This window comes from Schistocerca serialis, chromosome 5 (assembly GCF_023864345.2).
Source record: "Schistocerca serialis cubense isolate TAMUIC-IGC-003099 chromosome 5, iqSchSeri2.2, whole genome shotgun sequence".
Lineage (NCBI taxonomy): Eukaryota > Metazoa > Arthropoda > Insecta > Orthoptera > Acrididae > Schistocerca > Schistocerca serialis.
In genome coordinates, this window is record NC_064642.1 from 755,641,758 (window position 1) to 755,664,239 (window position 22,482).

General features: G+C 39.0%; 1 protein-coding gene across 2 annotated transcripts; it reads left to right on the forward strand.

Annotated features, from left to right (window-relative positions):
• The first annotated feature begins 1,494 nt into the window (after positions 1-1,494).
• On the forward strand, positions 1,495-18,075 carry LOC126481534 (acyl-coenzyme A thioesterase 13-like). 2 transcript variants are annotated; one of them, XM_050105343.1, is made up of 3 exons: positions 1,495-2,039; positions 4,650-4,834; positions 17,370-18,075. In XM_050105343.1, exons 1-3 carry the CDS (start codon positions 1,956-1,958, stop codon positions 17,524-17,526), a joined length of 426 nt encoding a protein of 141 aa, XP_049961300.1. In that variant the 5' UTR covers positions 1,495-1,955; the 3' UTR covers positions 17,527-18,075. The 2 variants fall into 2 exon arrangements, with proteins under 2 accessions (XP_049961300.1, XP_049961301.1); XM_050105344.1 differs by lacking the exon at positions 1,495-2,039 and adding an exon at positions 2,049-2,165.
• The last annotated feature ends 4,407 nt before the right edge of the window (positions 18,076-22,482 follow it).

A 22,482-nucleotide genomic window follows, 5' to 3' on the forward strand; every position in this document is an offset into this window, starting at 1 on the left:
TCGATTATATTGTTAACGCAGAGCACCAGGCTCTATTAAGTTTTTCAGTCTCAAAAAATGTACGTAACGAGCAAACTATGTATATTCCCTGGCCAAGAGAACTACATGAAACGTTCCCACTCGTAACTTTCGACGAACTTCCTTCTGGCGTTATTCTGTACCGCTCAACAAGTGTCAATAACGACAAATATAATAATGTCTACAACAGTAAAAATTGCAACAAGCAAAATGGTAGGGTGCAACGATCAATCAGGACAGCAACCTGTCTGAAACTCGAACACAGTGCAAGCGGGAAGTGTCGTGGTGGTGGGGTGAACGTTTGACAACTTTGGGCGCTTGTTGTGACTACAGTATAGTGAGGTTGTCGGCATGCGGTCCGTTGTCTCCAAGGGCATCTACTGGTTCCGCCGTAGCCGCCAGTCCTAATGTAATTTTGAACAGACCATACTTAATCTCACAGTCTTGTATGCAATATTGTATGCAGAAAATAATGTACTGGTGCATCATTAGGAAAACAATTTAATATTTTCGTGTTCAACATAAACCTGTGCTGGTAAAAATAGTGTTAGAGAGTTATGTAATAACTATGTACAGTCCTATCATAAGGCAAAAATTGAGATATCCCCTGTACAATACGATCGGATGGTCTGTAAAATATATCTTATGAGATGAATACAATACAAGTTGAATAAAAGTATAATATTCGAGTAAAACACTGTATTAGAAGCAAAAAGGTATAATAATAATAACAAAACAGATGAAGAACATTCTTGAAAAAAATCCCACTCATCATATAGCATTTGCAATGTCTCACGAAAACGAACTGGACAATAAAATACGCATTAAGAAGTACGAAATCCTCTGATGTAACATGTGTGAGCACGGTGAGAATCTCCGAGTTCCCAGACGGCGTTACAATCCCCTCCCAATGTAAGCCTCAAAACTTTCTTCCTAAGAAATACCGACGCTTCGTTTCTTTACTTTGACGGCCTATATGAATTCGCCCATTTGAAATGCATTGTGGAATGTGGAAAGTTTTGAAATTACGTCCAGTGTGAATCTTCGAGTTTTGCGAAAACATCAATTACGATATGTCTCTTCATTTGAAAATAACAGAAAACTTTACAGAACTGGTGACTGGTTGTATCTGATGTGTTTGCAAACGTAATACCACACGTGAAAATGCATTAAACATGAGCCCCATATCTTTGTGATTTCTCAATTACTGGGTTTAAAGTGAATGAATGAATATTGGATTTACTTGTGGAGCAAATTGATAGTAGGATCACAATTACCAATCCAGTAGCAAATAGGTAATTTTTAAGCAACTAACTGATCAAACTCCAGTAGCAGCTGACCACTGTTCGCACTTCACAGATCTCTTTAATCTTGGGTTGAACCACGGCCACTATACAGGTGGCCGTGGTTGAATTGATGTTTTATTGACTGCCTTTGCTTCTGCCAATCGAAATTAACTCCCTTCGAATTGTAAGCAAACCGTTTTGGACAGCTGTGTGGGAAAGTTCGTATTTAGGAGTCATAAAACAATAACCTGATCTCCCTAACGTAACTGGTATTTCCGTCGTTCGTCAATCAAATCGCTGCTAAAAACATGTGTAGTGGTTGTCGGTAGCTGTGTTATGAGGCTGTATAGTATGTTTAGTAATGTATTATCGTACCAATTTCATTTCAGGAAAAGCGGAGTTTACATTTGGTGCTTTTGCTTAAAGTAAAAAGGGAAATTACGCACTGACATAGCATTCGCTCGCTGGAATAGCGATCTATAAACGTTGCCGTATTTTAATTGCTGGGTTAATGTTAAACATCCTGCTTGTTGTTATTCAGATTTATCTTCTTTCTTGCAAAGAAACTTGCAATGACATTCAGCTGCAGCTTGTTATTGGTATTATTAGCTATCTCGTGATCGTCGAGCATTTACATCTATTTGACTGAGAATGGCAGGACAAGGAGCGAACTTTATTGCATCTATAGCCAAAAGATGTGTTGAGGCAAATGGGTTTGAAAGACTGCTAAACAAGGTGAGTTTTAATACAACCTTGTGGAAGCACTAGTCGTAATTTGTCGCGCGATGTGGCGTAAGCGGTGAAGGACGTTACGTTTAGTAAATTACTCAAGGCGATGAACCAACGATAATGAGAACACCGGTACAATTTTCTGTTATAAGAATAAGAGGTGCACGCACTCAGACGGAAAACGAAAGCACTCTTCGAAATCCCGCTGTGTGTGCATGACTCAGCATTTATAAGTGAAGATACTATTAAACTGAATCGCTCGTCCGATTCATATTCCATGCAAATTTATGTTCCAAACTGAAGACTATTCTTATCTTTTTCATGTGTGACCATATATCAAAGTGTAATTAATTTGTTTGTCAACACACACAAACAGTTACCGGTATATTATATTGCAAGTACAGAGATTTGATCTGGTCACTTTTGCGTGATAATGTTAAGAAAGATTGGAGATACATAATAATTACAGTACTGGGACACTGCTCACCTTTGGTTCTGTTTCCAGTTTTCTTTTTTTCCAAAGCCTGCGGTACTGGTATATGGAGTTTCAGCCCTTTGTTACAGATTGTTTATTGCTTTAGACTGTGGGTTCAAAAGCTCAGAGTATACAACATATTAACCTTCCCATGTTTTTGCCTCTTTGCTTTAGGAGATATAGACTTAGTATGAAGAATGTGTTTGCAATAAGCACTAGTTTTCATAAGCACTATTTCCTGTAATTGTGTGCAGCTGTTATTCCTGTAGGGCTTCAGTAAACATTTTAGCAGTCACTACTTCTATTTATGTAGTATACTGGTTTTCTGTTTTTATCTGAATCCATTTTGTAGATATATCTATAATAGCATTAGTACAGTGAAATCGTTAATATCAAGTAGGCCTACATCAGTTGGTCTCGCTAAGAAATTCATTGGTGAAATAGAAGGAATTGTTCACAAATAAACCCTTTTGGCCTGTCTTGAACTTTATAAGTAATGTAACATTTTTGTGGTTGCTGTGAATTCATTGAAAGTTTGTGTTCCTCAGTAATGGACACAGATTATTGTTGTTACTGTTATTAACTGCATAAACCTGAACTGTTGACTTGAGCGGTATATTATTAACGTCAAACTTCATTAAGGACTAAGTATACTGAGAAGCAGTTATTAATGTATCCAGTTCTTTGACCATGCTGCAGCAAGGTGTTCATGAATTTCTACCAAAATTGATTTGTGTTACAGACTTCAGGGCTCTGAAATTTGCATGTAAACAAAAATTTGTATGGAAGTTGCAGCAGTTTAGTTGTATTTCCCACCAACCAAATTTATCATTCATACTTCCAAGAATTTGACACTGTCCGACCTCTTGTATGTGCTTGTACTCCCATACATGTAACCTCTTAAAATTTCTGAACTGGGTATGGTGCATTTTTTTTTTTTTTTAAAGAATTAATGACAATGATTTGGCCATTTATTAATGCCTGTGGAAATTCAATAAAAGCTTTTGTTAAACTGTGTGTGTTTGGACTGAAAGCTTAAATGTATAGCAGGATTTTCATTGTGCCTGTTTGAAACTCAACATCTCATCTTTTTAAAACTACGTTTCATATCCTATTCATCAAATGTTTGTACCATTTTGCAAGGAGTCAAGTAACTTCTCAGTCTATGTGTGTATGTGTAACTCAATATCAGAACCATTTAGAAATCCAAACTGTGCCCTCAACCATGTTCTTTCTAAGCATGTAGTGGAATGAGTGTAGGTATGTTGATGTCTAGTCATGTTGCACATGAATAAGACATGTCTTCATATTTTCTAAAGTAGCATTTCAATGTACATAGAACTGCTGTAGTAACAGTGTTATTCTAATTTGCTTCAAGCATTAGTTATACCGAACATATTGCTTGATTGTAGCAGTCCAACTTCTGTCCTAACATAATGTTTTGCTTTGATTTGCAAAGGCAAAATAACTCTCCCAGTTATGCCTAGAATTTTATGTGCAGGTTACATGTACAATAAGTATGGTTTGTTAGACTTTGGAGATACATATTTTTCACACTTATTGAAACTAAATTAAGTACTGCCAATTATAGTACTCAGTTTTTGTAGAATTTGTTTTCTAGGACAATTTATCTGCAAGATAAATTGCATTTGCCTCCCCCCCCCCCCCCCCCCCCTGAACTCTCAAAGACTCACAACTTACCCTTACAGCTTTACTTCTGCCAGAACATCCCTTACCTTCCAAATTTCACTGAAGTTCCCCTGCATACCTTGCAGTACTATCACTCCTGGAGCAAATAATATTGTGGCCACAACCAGGGAATTGTTTTCAGAGTGAATTTTCACTGCGCTGTGGAATGTACTCTAATTTGAAACTTTCTGGTGGATTAGGAAGGGAAAAAGGTATTGGTGGAAGTAAATTTGTGACGGTGAGTCAGTCTTGGATAGCACAGCCTATAGAGAACTTGCTCACAAAGGCCAAAGGTCCCAGGTATGAGTCTGGTGATGAGTTTTAATCTGCCAGGAAGTTACAAATCAGCAAAGACTTTGTTGCAGAGTGAAAATTCATTCTGGAAATTATTCAATATTTACATTTTGTTTCTCTTTGTTTTCGCTTTAACACCATCGACTTTCCAATTTCAGATACGCATAATATCTGCTGGTGAGGGAAAATGTCTGGCAGAATTCACTGTTGCACAAGAACATCAGAATGCGGGTGGTACACTGCATGGTGGATTCACAGCAACATTGGTTGACCAGATTTCGACATATGCTTTAATGACATATGGAAAAGGCGTGCCAGGTGTTTCTGTAAACATCAATGTGAGGTAATGCACAGCAGGCTCTTTATCATTTGATTCATAATCTAGTTGTAATACTTTTCAATTTATAGTGGGGTATGCCTGGGACATCATTGTTTCTTTTCCAGTGTTTTGACTAGATGCCGTATGGCTGTTGTAATGGAAACTCAGTCTGACCACTGAGCCCAATGCTATTCCTTTTTATGTCCAGGACACAGTTTGTTGTAAAGCCAAAGCTGCAAAAGATAGTAAAATGTCTTCTAAATCATTCATAAATAAATTAGCCACCAGAGGTGAAACAGTATTTCCCATGGCGCACCATGCCTATAATTCAGCTGCTTTTAATTGTTGGCCATTACAGTTCTGCTTTATTATTAGGAAGCTCTGATGTGGTTTCTCTATTTCATTAGTTATTAGATGTTCCGTATGTGACTTTCATAATACCCATTATGGTGTACAACTGTTAACTGAGCAAAAGATTGCATAGGCAGTTTAAAAAAACAGAATCTTGTTACCTGTTGGCCATTTATGGGTTTCTTATTAACTGCTTGTTTCTATTTGAGAACTCTTCCGTGGTACAGAAGAAGTTATTAAGGAAAGATAACTTTATATTTGAAAATGCTTCTGCTTCTTCTTCTCCTGATATTATCACATTGAAACCACAATAGAGTTCAAATCTGAAGGCAGGGTTGTGAGTGAAGTATAACACTTACTACCAAAAGCTAGTTTATTATTGACACCAGATAACTTGAAAACCTTCAGAAAAGGGGTGTATTCTGTCATGGCTCATTGTGACATATTTCAGTCTGCTTTTGTTCTATAGCTACAGAATCAAAATGTGTGTTTTTTTTAAATTTGTTTTTTAACTTCACGGTTTAACTGTGCATTACCATGGCAGAGTCCCCCCTCCCCCCATGAACCATGGACCTTGCCGTTCGTGGGGAGGCTTGCGTGCCTCATTGATACAGATAGCCGTACTGTAGGTGCAACCACAACGGAGGGTATCTGTTGAGAGGCCAGACAAACGTGTGGTTCCTGAAAAGGGGCAGCAGCCTTTTCAGTAGTTGCAGGGGCAACAGTCTGGATGATTGACTGATCTGGCCTTGTAACACTAACCAAAACGGCCTTGCTGTGCTGGTACTGTGAACGGCTGCAAGCAAGGGGAAACTACAGCCGTAATTTTTCCCGAGGGCATGCAGCTTTACTGTATGGTTAAATGATGATGGCATCCTCTTGGGTAAAATATTCCGGAGGTAAAATAGTGCCCCATTCGGATCTCTGGGCGGGGACTACTCAAGAGGATGTCGTTATCAGGAGAAAGAAAACTGGTCTTCTACGGATCGGAGCGTGGGATGTCAGATCCCTTAATTGGGCAGGTAGGTTAGAAAATTTAAAAAGGGAAATGGATAGGTTAAAGTTAAATATTGTGGGAATTAGTGAAGTTCGGTGGCAGGAGGAACAAGACTTTTGGTCAGGCAAATACAGGGTTATAAATACAAAATCAAATAGGGGTAATGCAGGAGTAGGTTTAATAATGAATAGGAAAATAGGAATGTGAGTAAGCTACTACAAACAGCATAGTGAATGCATTATTGTGGCCAAGATAGACACAAAGCCCACGCTTACTACAGTAGTACAAGTTTATATGCCAACTAGCTCTGCAGATGACGAAGAAATTGAAGAAATGTATGATGAAATCAAAGAAATTATTCAGATAGTGAAGGGAGGCGAAAACTTAATAGTCATGGGTGACTGGAATTCGCCAGTAGGAAAAGGGAGAGAAGGAAACAGAGTAGGTGAATATGGATTGGGGCTAAGAAATGAAAGAGGAAGCCGCCTGGTAGAATTTTGCACAGAGAACAACTTAATCATAGCTAACACTTGGTTCAAGAATCATTAAAGAAGGTTGTACACATGGAAAAATCCTGGAGATACTGACAGGTTTCAGATAGATTATATAATGGTAAGACAGAGACTTAGGAAGCAGGTTTTAAATTGTAAGACATTTCCAGGGGCAGATGTGGACTCTGACCACAATCTATTGGTTATGAACTGTAGATTAAAACTGAATAAACTGCAAAAAGGTGGGAATTTAAGGAGATGGGACCTGGATAAATTGACTAAATCAGAGGTTGTACAGAGTTTCAGGGAGAGCATAAGGGAACAATTGACAAGAATGGGGGAAAGAAATACAGTAGAAGAAGAATGGGTAGCTTTGAGAGATGAAGTAGTGAAGGCAGCAGAGGATCAAGTAGGTAAAAAGACGAGGGCTAGTAGAAATCCTTGGGTAACAGAAGATATATTGAATTTAATTGATGAATGGAGGAAATATAAAATGCAGTAAATGAAGCAGGCAAAAATGAATACAAACGTCTCAAAAATGTGATCGACAGGAAGTGCAAAATGGCTAAGCAGGGATGGCTAGAGGACAAATGTAAGGATGTAGAGGCTTATCTCACTAGGGGTAAGATAGATACTGCCTACAGGAAAATTAAAGAGACCTTTGGAGAAAAGAGAACCACTTGCATGAATATCAAGAGCTTTGATGGAAACCCAGTTCTAAGCAAAGAAGGGAAAGCAGAAAGGTGGAAGGAGTATATAGAGGGTCTATAGAGGGGCGATGTTCTTGAGGCCAATGTTATGGAAATTGAAGAGGATGTAGATGAAGATGAAATTGGAGATACAATACTGCATGAAGAGTTTGACAGAGCACTGAAAGACCTAAGTCGGAGCAAGGGCCCGGGAGTAGACAACATTCCATTAGAACTACTGACAGCCTTGGGAGAGCCAGTCCTGACAAAACTCTACCATCTGGTGAGCAAGATGTATGCGACAGGCGTAATACCCCCAGACTTCAAGAAGAATATAATAATTCCAATACCAAAGAAAGCAGGTGTTGACAGATGTGAAAATTACCGATCTATCAGTTTAATAAGTCACGGCTGCAAAATACTAACGCGAATTCTTTACAGACGAATGGAAAAACTGATAGAAGCCGACCTCGGGGAAGATCAGTTTGGATTCCGTAGAAATATTGGAACACGTGAGGCAATACTGACCCTACGACTTATCTTAGAAGCTAGGTTAAGGAAAGGCAAACCTAAATTTCTAGCATTTGTAGACTTAGAGAAAGTGTTTGACAATGTTGACTGGAATACTCTATTTCAAATTCTGAAGGTGGCAGGGGTAAAATACAGGGACCGAAAAGCTATTTACAATTTGTACAGAAACCAGATGGCAGTTATAAGAGTTGAGGGGTATGAAAAGGAAGCAGTGGTTGGGAAGAGAGTGAGACAAGGTTGTAGCCTCTCCCTGATGTTGTTCAATCTGTATATTGAGCAAGCAGTGCAGGAAACAAAAGAAAAATTCAGAGTAGGTATTAAAATCCATGGAGAAGAAATAAAAACGTTGAGGTTCGCCGATGACATTGTAATTCTGTCAGAGACAGCAAAGGACTTGGAAGAGCAGTTGAACGGAATGTACAGTGTCTTGAAAGGAGGATATAAGATGAACATCAACAAAAGCAAACTAAGGGTAATGGAATGTAGTCAAATTAAGTCGGGTGATGCTGAGGGAATTAGATTAGGAAATGAGACACTTAAAGTAGTAAATGAGTTTTGCTATTTGGGGAGCAAAATAACTGATGATGGTTGAAGTAGAGAGGATATAAAATGTAGACTGGCAATGGCAGGGAAAGCGTTTCTCAAGAAGAGAAACTTGTTAACATCTAGTATAGATTTTAGTGTCAGGAAGTCGTTTCTGAAAGTATTTGTATGGAGTGTAGCCATGTATGGAAGTGAAACATGGACGATAACTAGTTTGGAGAAGAAGAGAATAGAAGCTTTCGAAATCTGGTGCAACAGAAGAATGCTGAAGATAAGGTGGGTAGATCACGTAACTAATGAGGAGGTATTGAGTAGGATTGGGGAGAAGAGGAGTTTGTGGCAAAACTTGACTAGAAGAAGGGATCGGTTGGTAGGACATGTTCTGAGGCATCGAGGGATCACAAATTTAGCATTGGAGGGCACCGTGGAGGGTAAAAATCGTAGAGGGAGACCAAGAGATGAATAAACTAAGCAGATTCAGAAGGATGTAGGTTGCAGTAGGTACTGGGAGATGAAGAAGCTTGCACAGGATAGAGTAGCATGGAGAGCTGCATCATACCAGTCTCAGGACTGAAGACGACAACAACCACCATGGCAGTGGAGACCATGGTAGTAAAATTATTGGATGACACTGCAGCACTCTCCATGTAAATAGCCTTCGGGTTTGTCTCATTGTGTAAATTTTGGTGAAAGTCACAGCAGTCTTCCTGACATTTTTCGGGATTGATTCATGTTCTAGACAATTATTAGTAATGCAACTGATGAGCTAGTTTAATTCCAGTTTAAGGTATAGCACACTTTGTGTTAGCATAGTTTGCAGTTTGTGTGGGACATTAGTGTATTGTTGAAAATTGTATTAATGTATTGCTGTGGTCCATGATGGCTTAACCACCACTTGTTCCTTTTAAAGTGAGGAAACCAGCATCCCCTTTGCCCAGGAGCTGTGCAGCAGCAGCCACTGGCGGGTTTCCCTACCATGGTTTACTGAGCCTGACAAGGGTTTCTTTACACAGGATCCCAAGCCTAATAATACATTTCAATAAGTGTTTGAGACCAAAGATAAAAGAGGATCCAAAGCTTATGTTTACTACAAGCTACTAGAATTTTTACCAGTTTAATTAATTTGTGGTAGCTTATCGAGGAAAACTATACTGCTGGTCATATGTCGTCATGGATGGGATTGTTTGGGAACAAATTTCAACAAGACAGAACCCAAAAATTTACACTTTTCAAATGTGATTGCGTCAGATTATCAGAGCCATGAAAAAGAGAAAACTATTCATTGGATTTCGTATTCCATTTAATTTTTTATAAAAGGAGTTTTAGAGCTGACTGCTGTAGAGATGTCTAAAAAACAAAAAAGACTTCTTATTTGCAGTTTCTCTGACTCAGTTCACTTCATGGTTGTCAAGAATTTTTTTCCACATAGAGTACAACAAAAAAAGATGTCAGATTTTAATTTGTGTTCCAGCAAAATTGGGCCCGTTTTCAATGCACTTCCATCTTGTTGCCATTATTCAGGGCCATAAATGCTTGCATTGCTAAACCAGATCTAGATTTTATAAGGTTTAGAATGTGGTCACTCTAATGCAAACAGCTTAAAAGAGTTTGCAGAAGACTTTTGTTTGTAAAAGTGGGCCAAAACTTTATCCTCAGTTTGTAAACTGTTGGAAAGTGGTAGGAGAATGAAATTTTATATTCTAAGACTTTGTATTGGTAGTTATTACATGCAAAGTTTCAGGTTTATTCTGCTATTACTTCCAGATGTATAAAAAGCTAAACTTGACATTTTTTCGAGCGTCTATTTTTTCAGCCATTTTTGCTTCAGATTATCTCAAAGAAAATTGACGACGAAATGGATTTTATTATTTCACCTAAGAGTGTAAAATGTTTTGCAAGACGGCCCATTTTTTTTTTACTTTCAAGAAAATATTGCTGAAATATTATGTCTCAAAATTGCCAAAGACCCATGGGTGCACTGTTGGTAGTTGCGCTATGGGGTTAAAGAAATGAGTATATCTCTGAAAGTATTAAACTAGTGATTGTGAATCTTCACCAGAGTTTATTGGAAACTTTAATGTTCACACAAAATTCATTACGATTATGCAGAAACTTTTCCCGAAAGTAGACCACTTGACATGGAATGGCCCACTGGTGATACTCACACGCCATCTGTGAATGTTAGTCAGTAAGCCCCACCGCGTGCAGCACAGCTCATGACTCTGCTCCCTCTGCAAAGCTTTACAGTTGTCAAGTGGGTCTTCAGTTTCATTGAACCTCCCGTTGTCAGTCAGCACCTTTGGACTATAGTTTGGCTTCATATAGAGCACATTGACAACATCTCTGCATGCTTGTCGTATTGATGAAGGCTCATATTCCTAAAGTTGGTATGTGACATCAGTAGCACTTTAGTAACTTTTTTTCAGTACTCCCCATTACCTGTACATGTATAAAAATCCATAACAAGTCTTTTGGGCTATATCTCACTGGCTGGCCTTTGGTGATATAATGCCGTCAGTCTTTCTTCTGGGTGTCCAGGATCCATGAGCAAGCCAGCTGCCTTGCTTCTTCAGCCCTGCTGATGAGGTGTTTCACATAATCATTCTAAGTATCGTTCAGTTGAAACAGGAACAGTATATCCATTTTTGTTGTGGCCTCCTGACTATGGAGCAGAAAGTACAGCATACATAGAGAGAGAGTATATCTGCCAACTTCTTATTGAAGCATTGTGTGAGGTCATTCACCTGTGGATGGTTGCTGTTCTGTGGGTGATGTCACAATGTGAAATTACCTCTAAAACTAGTCTTGATTGGAAAACTTTTCCACAGTCCGGGGTAATCAGATGGGGTGCTTCGTGCTTCAAACTGATGTCTTCCACAAGGAACTCTGCAATTTCGAGGGCTTCGGCACTGGCACAGCTTTGGTGAGAGCATAGCGGGTGCAGACTATTATCCATAGATTCCAGTTTATCCACTCTGAGAACTTCCTAAGAGGTTCAATTACAGTTCAGTGAAATGGTGCTACTGTATATGGGATTGGTACCAGGTGGCCCAGAGGCAATTGTGGCAAGTCCTTCCATTATTGGCATTCCTTACAGGGTTCACATAGTGTCTAATGGATCAGTAGAGACCTGGCCACCCTATTGGATCATAGTTCCTCATATACAGTGCTCCCTGTTTTTTAATTGGAGTTCTCCTTTGGTTGGTTCCTCTTCTTTTCAAGGCTTCCATTTGTTCAGCAGCAATGTCATCTCATGCACCCATGACTGAGATTTCAATAACACTCCTGTGTTCCACCAAAGAATTTCTTGAAAGTCATTCAACGTATTTGTGTTTGCATCCACTTTGACAATGTACTTCTGAAGTTACAGTACCCATTTCGCCGGTCAAGCCAACAGATCCTTCAGACTAGGCAGCCATTATAGGGAATGGTAGTCTGTCACAGCAGTGATTGGCTTAATAAATAAATATGGTCGGAGCTGATTGATGGCCCAAACTACTGCAAGCCACTCCTTCTAAGTTGTAGAGTAGTTCACCTAGGACTTGGAGAGTACACTGAAAGCCTAAAGTATCACAATTTCAGCACCTTTCTAAATGTGGACTTAGAACTGCACTTATCCCATAACGACTAGTGCCAGTGTGAAATTATGTCTTGGCATTCTTGCCATACAGTGTTAGAAATGGAGATGATGATAGCACTTCCTTAAGGAAAAGGAATGGTCTTCATCGCACCTCACTTCAAGAAAATTTGGTGTCCCCAGCAGTAGTTATTTCAAGGAATATGCCTTGATACAGAAGCCCTTTTGTGAATTGCCGTTAGTAAAAGCACATTTCGAGAAAACTGCTTAAATCATGAATGTCCCAAGGGGCCAGAAAATGTGTGACTCCTCTTATTTCCTCTGGATCAGGATGGACTCCATAGCTGTCCACTAGGTGTCCCAAGATTCTTATTTCATGGGTGGCAAAGAGGCACTTTTTTTTAAAATTCAGGCAGCGGTCTGCAGTCTCAACACACTTCAACATGGTTGTCAGGCATCTGAGATGTTCTTCAAATGTCTTTGAAAAAACAACACCCAGTTAGCAGAGACACAGTGCCCATCGAAGTTGTTGAAGTTGGTAGTCAATCATATAATCCGAGGTGGCTGGAACATTATACATTCCAAACATTATAACTTTTAACTATGGAGCTATGAAGGCAGTCTCTTCCCAGTCAGTCTTCTCATCTTTAGTTTGCCAATAACCTGTCTGCATGTTCAGAGTTGAGAAATACTTTGCTTCTTTCAAGTAGTTTAGGGTGACATCATTATGGGGCAATGAATATTCATCTTTTTTAATGATTTTGTTCAATCATCAGCAGTTGACACAGAAACGCCATGTGCCGTCCTCCTCCTTCACAAGGACTACAGGAGAGAGCCAAGGATTCTTTGAAGGTTTAGGGATATCCTCTTGCTGCATCTTCTCCAGCTCCTCATGCATTATCTATCATTCAGCTGGCAACATTCCATATGAGAGCTGGCTAATTGATGGCTGATTCCCAGTGACGGTATGGTGCTTTGCAATTGGCCTCTTCGTCTATCTTTTTCTCCACTCAGGATATGAAAGCACCGAAAATTGACGCAGAGTGGCTGTCACTTGCTGGTATTGTTCCTCGGTCAGTCCAGATTGTATTTGCAGTTTGATAGTAGTGTCCTCCCCTGCATTGTCTGTAGTGGTAGTGGAGCATGATCCTTTCTCACTGGCCTTCCTGGGTGGGTTCGGCTGTTGTGCCAATTAGTGATTCAAAGTTCTTGACCACGTACAATGCTTATGATCATTGCTGGCATGTGAATTTCTTTTGTATGTCTGAGTAGCTCTTTGCAATCAAAAAAAAGCTTCACAGCATCTTGATTGTCAACTGGAACTTGTATCACTGATTATTGTGGCAAACAACCACGCAGACCAATCTTTGTTGTGTGTGCTTCTTGGAATAGCTTTGTCAATCTGGATCTCTGATCTTCTGCATTTTGTGACTGCTTGTGATGCCTGCAAGAAGTCCAGTCTGAGAATAACTTTGAGTGCATTATATTAAAATGACAAATTCAGAGGGCTTTGTTGTGTCATCGATACTTCCTGCTGCAAGTGTTCCTGTCGGCTGGATGTATTTCCCATTTTTGACCTGCAGTACAATCACTTTTGTATCATGGAACATAGTCTCCTTTAGTTAGTGTCAATAGCATCCAAAATTGAACAAAAGAAAAGCCAGAGTCGACTGGCACCCAGACAAGTTGGATGTTGTTGATGACATTGGTGAGGTTTCCTGACATCTTGGTGACTATCTTCCATGGAGAATATACATTTGGTGGCCTCAGCCCAGTAGGTGGTCACCTTGCTTAGTTTTCCTTAGTCAAGTGGTTAGTGAGCACTCAGGACCTCAGTATGACGGTGGGGAATGGCTGTGGTGTGTCGGGGAGCACCCTCTTCCAGCATACAGCAATGGGCTTGGTCCCACAGGTTGGTTATAATCCTTTGTAGCTGACTAGCAGGAATAGAACTGTTGTGACGGTTGACATTGTGCAGCGCAGCAATAGTCGAAAATTTGCCTTCTTTTCAGTGCAGTATCATGCAGCGTGCCCAATGCATCCACAGTGGAAACCCACCAGCACATTGTCCTCTGTCCTCAAAATGTTTTTTCTCTTGCAGGGCACTATATTTGGCATGGGAGTTGGTTGCACTTGTGTTGGTTGGGTGCTGGGTTGTTATTTGATGGCTGCGGCATAGTCAGAGTTGCCCATGTCTGTTCTTCCTGGCAGATTTGGCTGGTGGCGAAGACCAGTGTTAAAGATTGATACTCCTCTTCTTCAACATTTTCTGTTACCTCCTGACATATGGGTTCGACGTTCATGGCCCCTATCTCTTGTGCAAACAGTCCAACATTTCTGGCTTCTCTTACTATATGGTGCATGGGAGAGGCAAGCTTATGGTGGTCTTCCACAACTGCCATAAGGACCAAGTTCGATAGTTAGTCATACTTCTGTCTGCCTCTTTTCTGTTGAATTTCCTCAGTTCACTGGCATCACTCAATAAATTCCACTGTCTTTGTGAACCCTTTACCAGAAGAGCTTGGTACATGTATTCTGCGACTCCTTTCATAGAGTGTGAGATTTTGTCAGCTTATGTCATATTCAGATCCATCATTTGGCATAAAGCCAAAACACTCGGTATGTACGACTGGATCATTTCTCTATGATGTTTGGCCCTGTTCTTCACTTGTTGTTCTGCTATATGGACTTGCTGCTGATTTTCGCCAAACATTTTTTTTCAGTTTGGTCTCTAATTTGTCCCAGCTATTGAGCTCTTCTTCTAGAATCGTTGCTTGGCTGTGCCATCCAAGCAAAAGTACACTTTTGCCAAACACATCATGTCATGTCACTTGTTGTATTTAGTGACTTGGTCAGATTGTTTCAGCCATTTTGATGGGTCCCGACCTGCGTCTCTGGAAAACAATGATGGATGCCTGATACTGCTGTTTGGTACTCTGTGTGTCCTAAATATGCAAGTATTAGGAATAAAGTACAGCTTGTATTCTGGTTCCTGCCTTTGTAGTTGGCGGCTTTTATATTGTGTAATGGAAGCCATAGTGATGTAGATGTTTTGAAGTACCCTGTGTCCCCACAAAACAGTGTCACATTGAAACCACAATCAAACCCAAATCCAAAGGCAGGGTCATCAGTGAAATACAACACTTAGCAATGAAAGCATATTTACTAATGACAACAACTCCGGGGCAGCTATTTATACAAACTTCAAATATTCCGGAAATGTTGATATTTATACATACGTTGAGTATTCTACAATGTAGAAATGTAAGATATTTCAACAACCTTCCAGAAATGGATAACACCGAATAACAAATAATTGCTGGTAGTCAGGTTAGAACTGGTGACCCACAGCACACCAACCAGTGATGCTAATAGCTACGCCACTCTACCTGCACCACAGAAGGGTCAGTATTTTATTTGCTTTGGCAGAGTGTAAAAGAGTACTTTATCCATGTACTATGCACCTTCCTGTGACAAAGATAATCACTAGTGGAATGTCCATATTATTATTATTATTATTATTTTTCCTTATAGTGTTGTGTTTTTGAATGCTTGTTATCTATAAACTGCAGTGGTTTGTTGACAGCAAATTTCATCAGTGAATAAATTTACTGTGAGGCCGTGAATAATACTCCCAGTTGTTTTAACAGATGCCTGAAAGTTGTATATACATAAATGACAAAAATGTTTCTAATTACTTTCTTCATGTTGTGAATACTTTTTGCATAAATGAGGACCTACCTGAAACATTTTTGCATTGACAATGACTACGATTACAATGATGATGATAATTGCCATCATGCATTGAAATAAACAAATTACCTCAAATTAGAACTTCTCTTTTCTTTGTTTTCAAAATTTTTCAAGAAATTTTTGCACAGTGGACTACTAACCCTTGTTGCGGATATTAACTTGTTAACTGTTCCTCAGTTTAGCTCCCATATATGGTTGAAAAGTAAACTGCGTATGACCTCACAAGTGCTGAAGCCTATGCTAGTGCAAATTTTAAAATTTTGCTACAGAAGCAAAAATGTTGAGACATTAACAGCATCCCTATTGCATAAATGGAATGTTGTTACCATCATAAGAGACAGTTATTGAGAAATTGTTGGCAAAGAGTAAAAATGAAGTATGTATATGAATTATAAAATATGGAATGCCACAATGTTCGATAATGTGTATTTATAAAAATAAGGACTAAAACTCCACTGTAACAGCCAAACTTGTGTTATAGCTCAGGCAGGCGGCCTAAGTATTACTCTCATGAGGTATTATGCAGTTGCAAACACATCAAATTATATTATGCCATCAGAAATAGTCATTAATGGCCATTTATTAAATGATGAAAACTTTCGATGCCTGGCATCTTATCGAATTGTGTTAGCAGCCAGTACAATATAGCAACTAAAGTACTTTTTCATCAAAGGAAGCAATAAGAGTATTGTGAGAAGTATGTAGCCAATGTCTTGCAGAGGTATCTCTGTAGATCTCGGAATGCTTACACTAACTCCTTAATAGTGTACCTGGATAATAAAGTGTTAATATCCATTTGTAATTTGTGTAAGGAGAAACACAATATACAGTTTATTATTATTATTATTATTATTATTATTATTATTTTTTTTTTTTTTTTTTTTTTTTTTTTTTTTTTGTAGTAGTAGTAGTAGTAATAGTAGTAGTTCTTGTGCAAGCTATCATTAGTGCGTGTGCTTCAGTTGATCAAGATGTGAATCACCATGCTAGAAAAAAAAACAAAGTAAAGATATTGTGTTTTTTAGAATGTAAAGATGTTCTCAACCTCGAACACTGCAGTGATTTACTAGGCACATCCTACTGGAAGTGGGTATACCTTGGCCTTTCTTGAATCTTTGCACTCACTTAACGCTCCAGGTACATGGGAACCTACAGCTAAACATGGACTCCGAATCATGGTGCTTCTTGGCATTTATCTCATTAACAAATTATTGTCAGAGGTGAATGGAAGCTATAAGTGACAGAGTAAAATACCAGGATCAACAGGGGATGGAACCCTGGACCATAGTTGTAGTCCAACACTTACGTGCTGAATTAAACAAGTACAATTTATGAAAATTGCAGTGAAATGCATGGCATTAATGCTTGGCAAGAAATGATTCATTAGTTATAGTATATACAACACTGCAAGAATACCATTTCTTCTGTTTTGTTTTATATGGCATGTCATAATTAGTATAATCATCTGGTATTTATTGATGTGGCAACATAAATTTTGTAATGGGTGGTGTTTGTTGCTTAACATCTGTAAGAGGAATCTATAGAAAATAACTGATGGGGATATTTATACTGTGAATGATTTTTACACAGCATAATTAGCATCAGTTTTTATTTATATTTGTTTCAGTTATATGAAAGCAGCATCAGCGGGTGAAGAAGTCATTATAGATGCACAAACACTGCGTGCTGGAAAGACGTTAGCATTCCTGGAGGTTGATCTAAAAAAGAAAGCAACAGGAGAGTTGATTGCAAAAGGTTCACATACCAAATTCATTGGTTTTTAATTGTGTTCTTTGCAGTCTATACACAGGAAGAAGTGTAGGATGGGGTATTAGCTTTAATTAGCTTTTATTGTTTTTTTTTTTTTTTTTTTTTTTTTTTTTGCATATAATTGTCATGAAACATGACTGCCAGGGCTATGTATGTGTCTGAAATGTACTGTGATATTATTATTTCACTCTCTTGTTCCTACAAGCAGTATTCAGTAAACAAAGGAAATTAACATACATTGCTAAACAAAACTGGTATGTGGCTATTTTATGTAGGAACTTACAAAGAGAGATCTTTTATGTGATATATGTGTACATAAGTGAATCTTGTAAGTGAAATTTGAGCAGCATAACTTGATTTTTAATATTCAGTTACTGATGCTCTTAGGTACTGCTTCCACAAATTTTTTATGGAAGTTTTTTTTTAATGGAATTGATAGGAGTGTCATCTGTTCATAGTTTCTTTGAATTACTGTTGTGATTTTCATACCATGAAATACATACGTCAAATATTCAATTTTGTAGTAGATTATTACAGATTTCTTCAAAAATATAATTCCTTTTGACATACAAGACCCTTATATTTGCTACCATTTACATATCGATATCAGTTAAAAATGTCTGCAGTATTAGTGAGTTTCCCTGTACTATTATTAAATTAATTCTAGTGAGGGACTTGTATGGCACCTAAGTGAGAATAATTTATTACAATGAAAAAAAGAGTGTTTGCCACTGGAAGTGGCATTCATAATTCACTTAGGCATCTTTATAACCATGTCTAGCTATTACTATACAACTTTCATGTATATCCACAGATGAATCCAGGATTGCATATAATATTCCCAGTTAAGTGGAAGCTTCAGTAACTAATTCTCTTAACTCCTCTCTCTCTCTCTCTCTCTCTCTCTCTCTCTCTCTCTCTCTCTCTATCTCTTTCCCTTTCTGTGTGTGTGTGTGTGTGTGTGTGTGTGTGTTTTGCAAGTGGAGGGGGAGGGGGGGAGAGAGAGAGAGAGAGAGAGAGAGAGAGAGAGAGAGAGAGAGATATCCATTTGTGTAGCCGCCCAAAGGCAATTACAGTCGATGTTGCTGGTGTTTCAAATAAACAACAGATTTTGGGTGGTCCCGATGTATGTAGGGAATGTGGGGTCCTGCCCACTCGTCTCTTATAGGGTGTCCAAAGGCACTTACAAAGAAGGTCTTCTCGGATAGCTATACAACAATTCAAGCAAATCACATTAATGATTTTTATTACAATGAAGTAGATTGACAATGCTCAACTTTGATTTCCAAGAAGTTGTCGCAAGCGATGGGCGACATACAAATAATATCCTTCACTATAGGCAATGTCCATACAAGCAGTTAATATAAGGCACTTGTCTCGGCATAACAGTTAGGATGACGGCTCTTCTGGCCCAGGTCTTCTAGTGTGCGTCTTTTACTGTCTGGCCGAGGCTGGCAGGAGCGGCGCTTATATTCTCTTTGTATAGAGGCTGCTCCTGTCTTGGTGCGGTCCTAGTCAGTGGGCTATTGGCTGACGTTGTCTCACAGCCTTCTCTGCTCTTGCGTTCTTCATCTTCGTGCCATTGCTTGTCAATACGCCGGAACAGGGAAAGTCACTGGCCCTTAAATAAGTCCAGTTCCAGCTCACCAAACTATCTTCGAAGCCGCAAGTCTTAGCATTTTGTTCTAAATCTGAGTCGTGAAACTTATAGCAAGTGAAAGCACAGTATTGGTGATGCAAAAATCATGAATTCCTACCAGAGAAATACCCCAGGTGTTGATAAATTATTCAAAGAGAGATAGCCCTAGTGTTGATAAATTACTCAAACTATCATTAAAGGAAAGATTTACAGTAACCTTTGACTAGAACTGCAGACAAGGAAAAGGGAAAGAAAAGATCCTTTTGTGCGAAAGATAAATCACCTCTTTGACATAGCTCATTATGGTGTTGTGGAACAAATGAGAGAGAGAAGAGGATAACTTTTGTGATGCTACTACACCAGAAAGGAGAACAGGCCTCAATGATTTATGTAGCTAAAAAAAACCTAAAACAGATGAAAGATTACTGAAGCCCATTCCAGTGGAACCTTTTCATAGGAAAAGGACTTATGAAGAGATGAAACAGTGTTTCTCTACTTGTCAGTTTGGCGCATAATAATATAGATGATTTTAATCTAAATTACTGTTAAGTAGTAGTGTTGCACTGTAATGGAAAGCTACTCACAGCAGTCACAGTTACTGAAAAATTTGATACACACAATAATACTAGCTTCTCAAGGGAAGTAGCAATTACTGGGATTCCCTTAAATCCTAATACCTTCAGTAGAAAAGACCATGGTTGTTTACCAAACAGTGGAGAAGGGAAGTGCAAATTTAGGCAGTATATTGTATGACAGCAAACTACACAGTTCGACAAAATAGTGCCTTTTCAGACGTAGAAAAAATGTTCAACCATGATCTGTTCAGCTTTCTTACTGTCATCACATATTTTAGTTAGATTCCAGGAGCTGTTTTGACTTGCTGTTTGAGACAAGCTGTTTTCCAAGATTTAGAGAAACCTGGATAATGACTATGTGACTGGTAGCAATGAAATTCCAGTCAATTTTTATTTTACCATTCACGAACACTACCTTCCCATGCAGAAACAACTCTAACCTTTAGTGTTAACTGGTGGCAGTCCGAAGAACAGGATATCATTCAGTATACCAAAACTTGTACATCATGCCAAAACATTAAGACTGCCTGCTTAATAGTGCATTGGTCTGACTTTGGAATGCAATACAGCAATGATTCTGTTTGGCATAGATTTGACAAGTGCATGGTAGGGTTTCTGGAGGTGTGTGACTCTAGATGTCTTCTCACAGGTCACACAATTCCCAAAAATTATGAGCTGGTAGTTTCCCAGATTTGTTCAGGTTGGTTCAGATCCAGTGAGTTTGATGGCCAACACATCGACCTGAGTTCACTATCATAAGCCTCACTCCATTATAGCACAATTCTGGCTTTATGACATGGCAGACAGCTAACCTACTGGAAGGTACTGCTACCACTGGGGAAGACATTAACCATGAAGGTATGCAACTGGTTGGCAATAATGGTCAAATAGTCCACAACTGTCATTGTAGCACTGATTACTACTGCAGGTCTCATGGAAGCCCAGGTGAATTTTCTTATACAATAGTGGTGTCCCTTCCAGTCTGCTTTCTGGCACAGTCAAGTTTAGAGCAACCATTCACCAGGATGATGGATCATCCAGTGTAACAAGAAATGTTGATCATCTAACCAGGCAACACATTTCCATTGATCCATGATCCAATCTTGCTGAACCCCTTCCCACTGGGAGCATAACTCTTGATGTCTTTGGGTCAGCATGGGAACAGGCACAGTCCGTTTGCTGTTCAATAATGTGCACTGAATGAAGTGCTTCAAAACACTTGTTCCTGCACAGGCTTTGTATTCTGTTGTCAGACCTGTCACAGATCACTTTCTGCGTTGCTGTTTAGAATGGGAAAACATCCAGCCTCCATGTTCTGTTATGAGAGCTGGATGTTCAACACCATGTTGCATACTTGGGGTTTCACTGTTCTTCAGCCACTTTCCATAGATGTTGCTGACAATAGCACGGGAACAGCCATTTTCAAGATGCTAATTTCCAAGCACGAGGCCATAACAATCACCCTCCCTCCCTCCTCCCCCCCCCCCCCCCCTCCACCCACATCAAAATTGCTTCTCTCTATAGATTTCCCCTATGTGGTCTTTATGGCCACTAGATTGATTCCCCATTCATCTCTGCTCCAGTGATATACTTTCCTTACCATGTCATGTGTCTGCTATGGCACGAGGCAGCATTCAGACTCAGTGGGCAAGATCTATTTCAGTTACCTGAAGGAAAGATTAATCCTTTCAGAAGCATTGTGTATTTTTCTTGCTTGAATGTATGTATAAGCCCAGGCTTCTGTCAGCAGAAGCAATAAAAGCACAGTGTTATAATTTCCATTGGGGAAATGGCTGCTCGAAATTTGACAGTGCCAGAATGCAGGGGACACCGCTTTTGTATGAGGAAATTCACCTGGGCTTCCATGAGATGTGTGGTAGTAATCAGAGGTATGATGACAGTTGTGGACTATCCAACCATTATTGCAAACCAGCTGCATACTTCATGCTTCGTGTCTTCCCTATGGATTAGAAGGTAAATTATCATAATATTAAACTGCAAATCAGTAAGGTGGCTGTGAAAGATTTCCCAACAATCCTTGGTACACAGTTCCTGAATATATGTCCTGGTCCTAATTGATGATGATGATGATGATGATGAACCAACAGTAATTAAGGCAAATATGGCGTAAGTTATGTCACAAGCAGATGAAGCTGAACAAGAGAAAGATGAAATGTCAGCTAGAAAGGGAAAAATAGCAAAGAATTTTTCTTCCTTTACAAACATGAAGTTTGTCATCTTTTTTTAACACTTGATAGCAGAGCATTCTCCAGGAGATTTTCTGTCACCACTGACTTAATCAAAAAAGGTCCTTCAGCATGATGCAATGCTTCTGGTTACAAAAGTAGAATGGAAAAATTTTGAACAGTTCTGTAAAGAAAGAGTGTCCAACACTGCTTGAATGTCCTCACAATAAGATGAAACTTAGAAGTAAGGAACGATTTATTTTGCAATTGTTATCAAATCCTTTCTTGAGAGAGAGAGAGAGAGAGAGAGAGAGAGAGAGAGAGAGAGAGAGAGAGAGAGAGGGGGGGGGGGGGATGTTTAGTGTCTTTTCACACATTTTGGTAGAAGTTTGGTGTGCAATATAATGCGTCATCTTTACGGTAAGTAGCAATGTATCTTTTCCTTACATTGTTGATATTTTGACCTGGAGTTACCATTGTTTCATAAAAAAATAGGAAATTTGGGAGATGTGTCCAGGATAAAATGAAGGAACACAGAGTTTCAAGATTTTTCAAATTGAACATTTGGCT

What these genes read in the sequence shown, in the direction of transcription:
- LOC126481534 (XM_050105343.1), top strand. Translation starts at nt 1,956, where the DNA reads ATGGCAGGACAAGGAGCGAACTTTATTGCATCTATAGCCAAAAGATGT. An exon ending in TTGAAAGACTGCTAAACAAG is followed by an intron (nt 2,040 to 4,649) that starts GTGAGTTTTAAT and finishes TTCCAATTTCAG; the next exon opens with ATACGCATAATATCTGCTGG. An exon ending in TCTGTAAACATCAATGTGAG is followed by an intron (nt 4,835 to 17,369) that starts GTAATGCACAGC and finishes TATTTGTTTCAG; the next exon opens with TTATATGAAAGCAGCATCAG.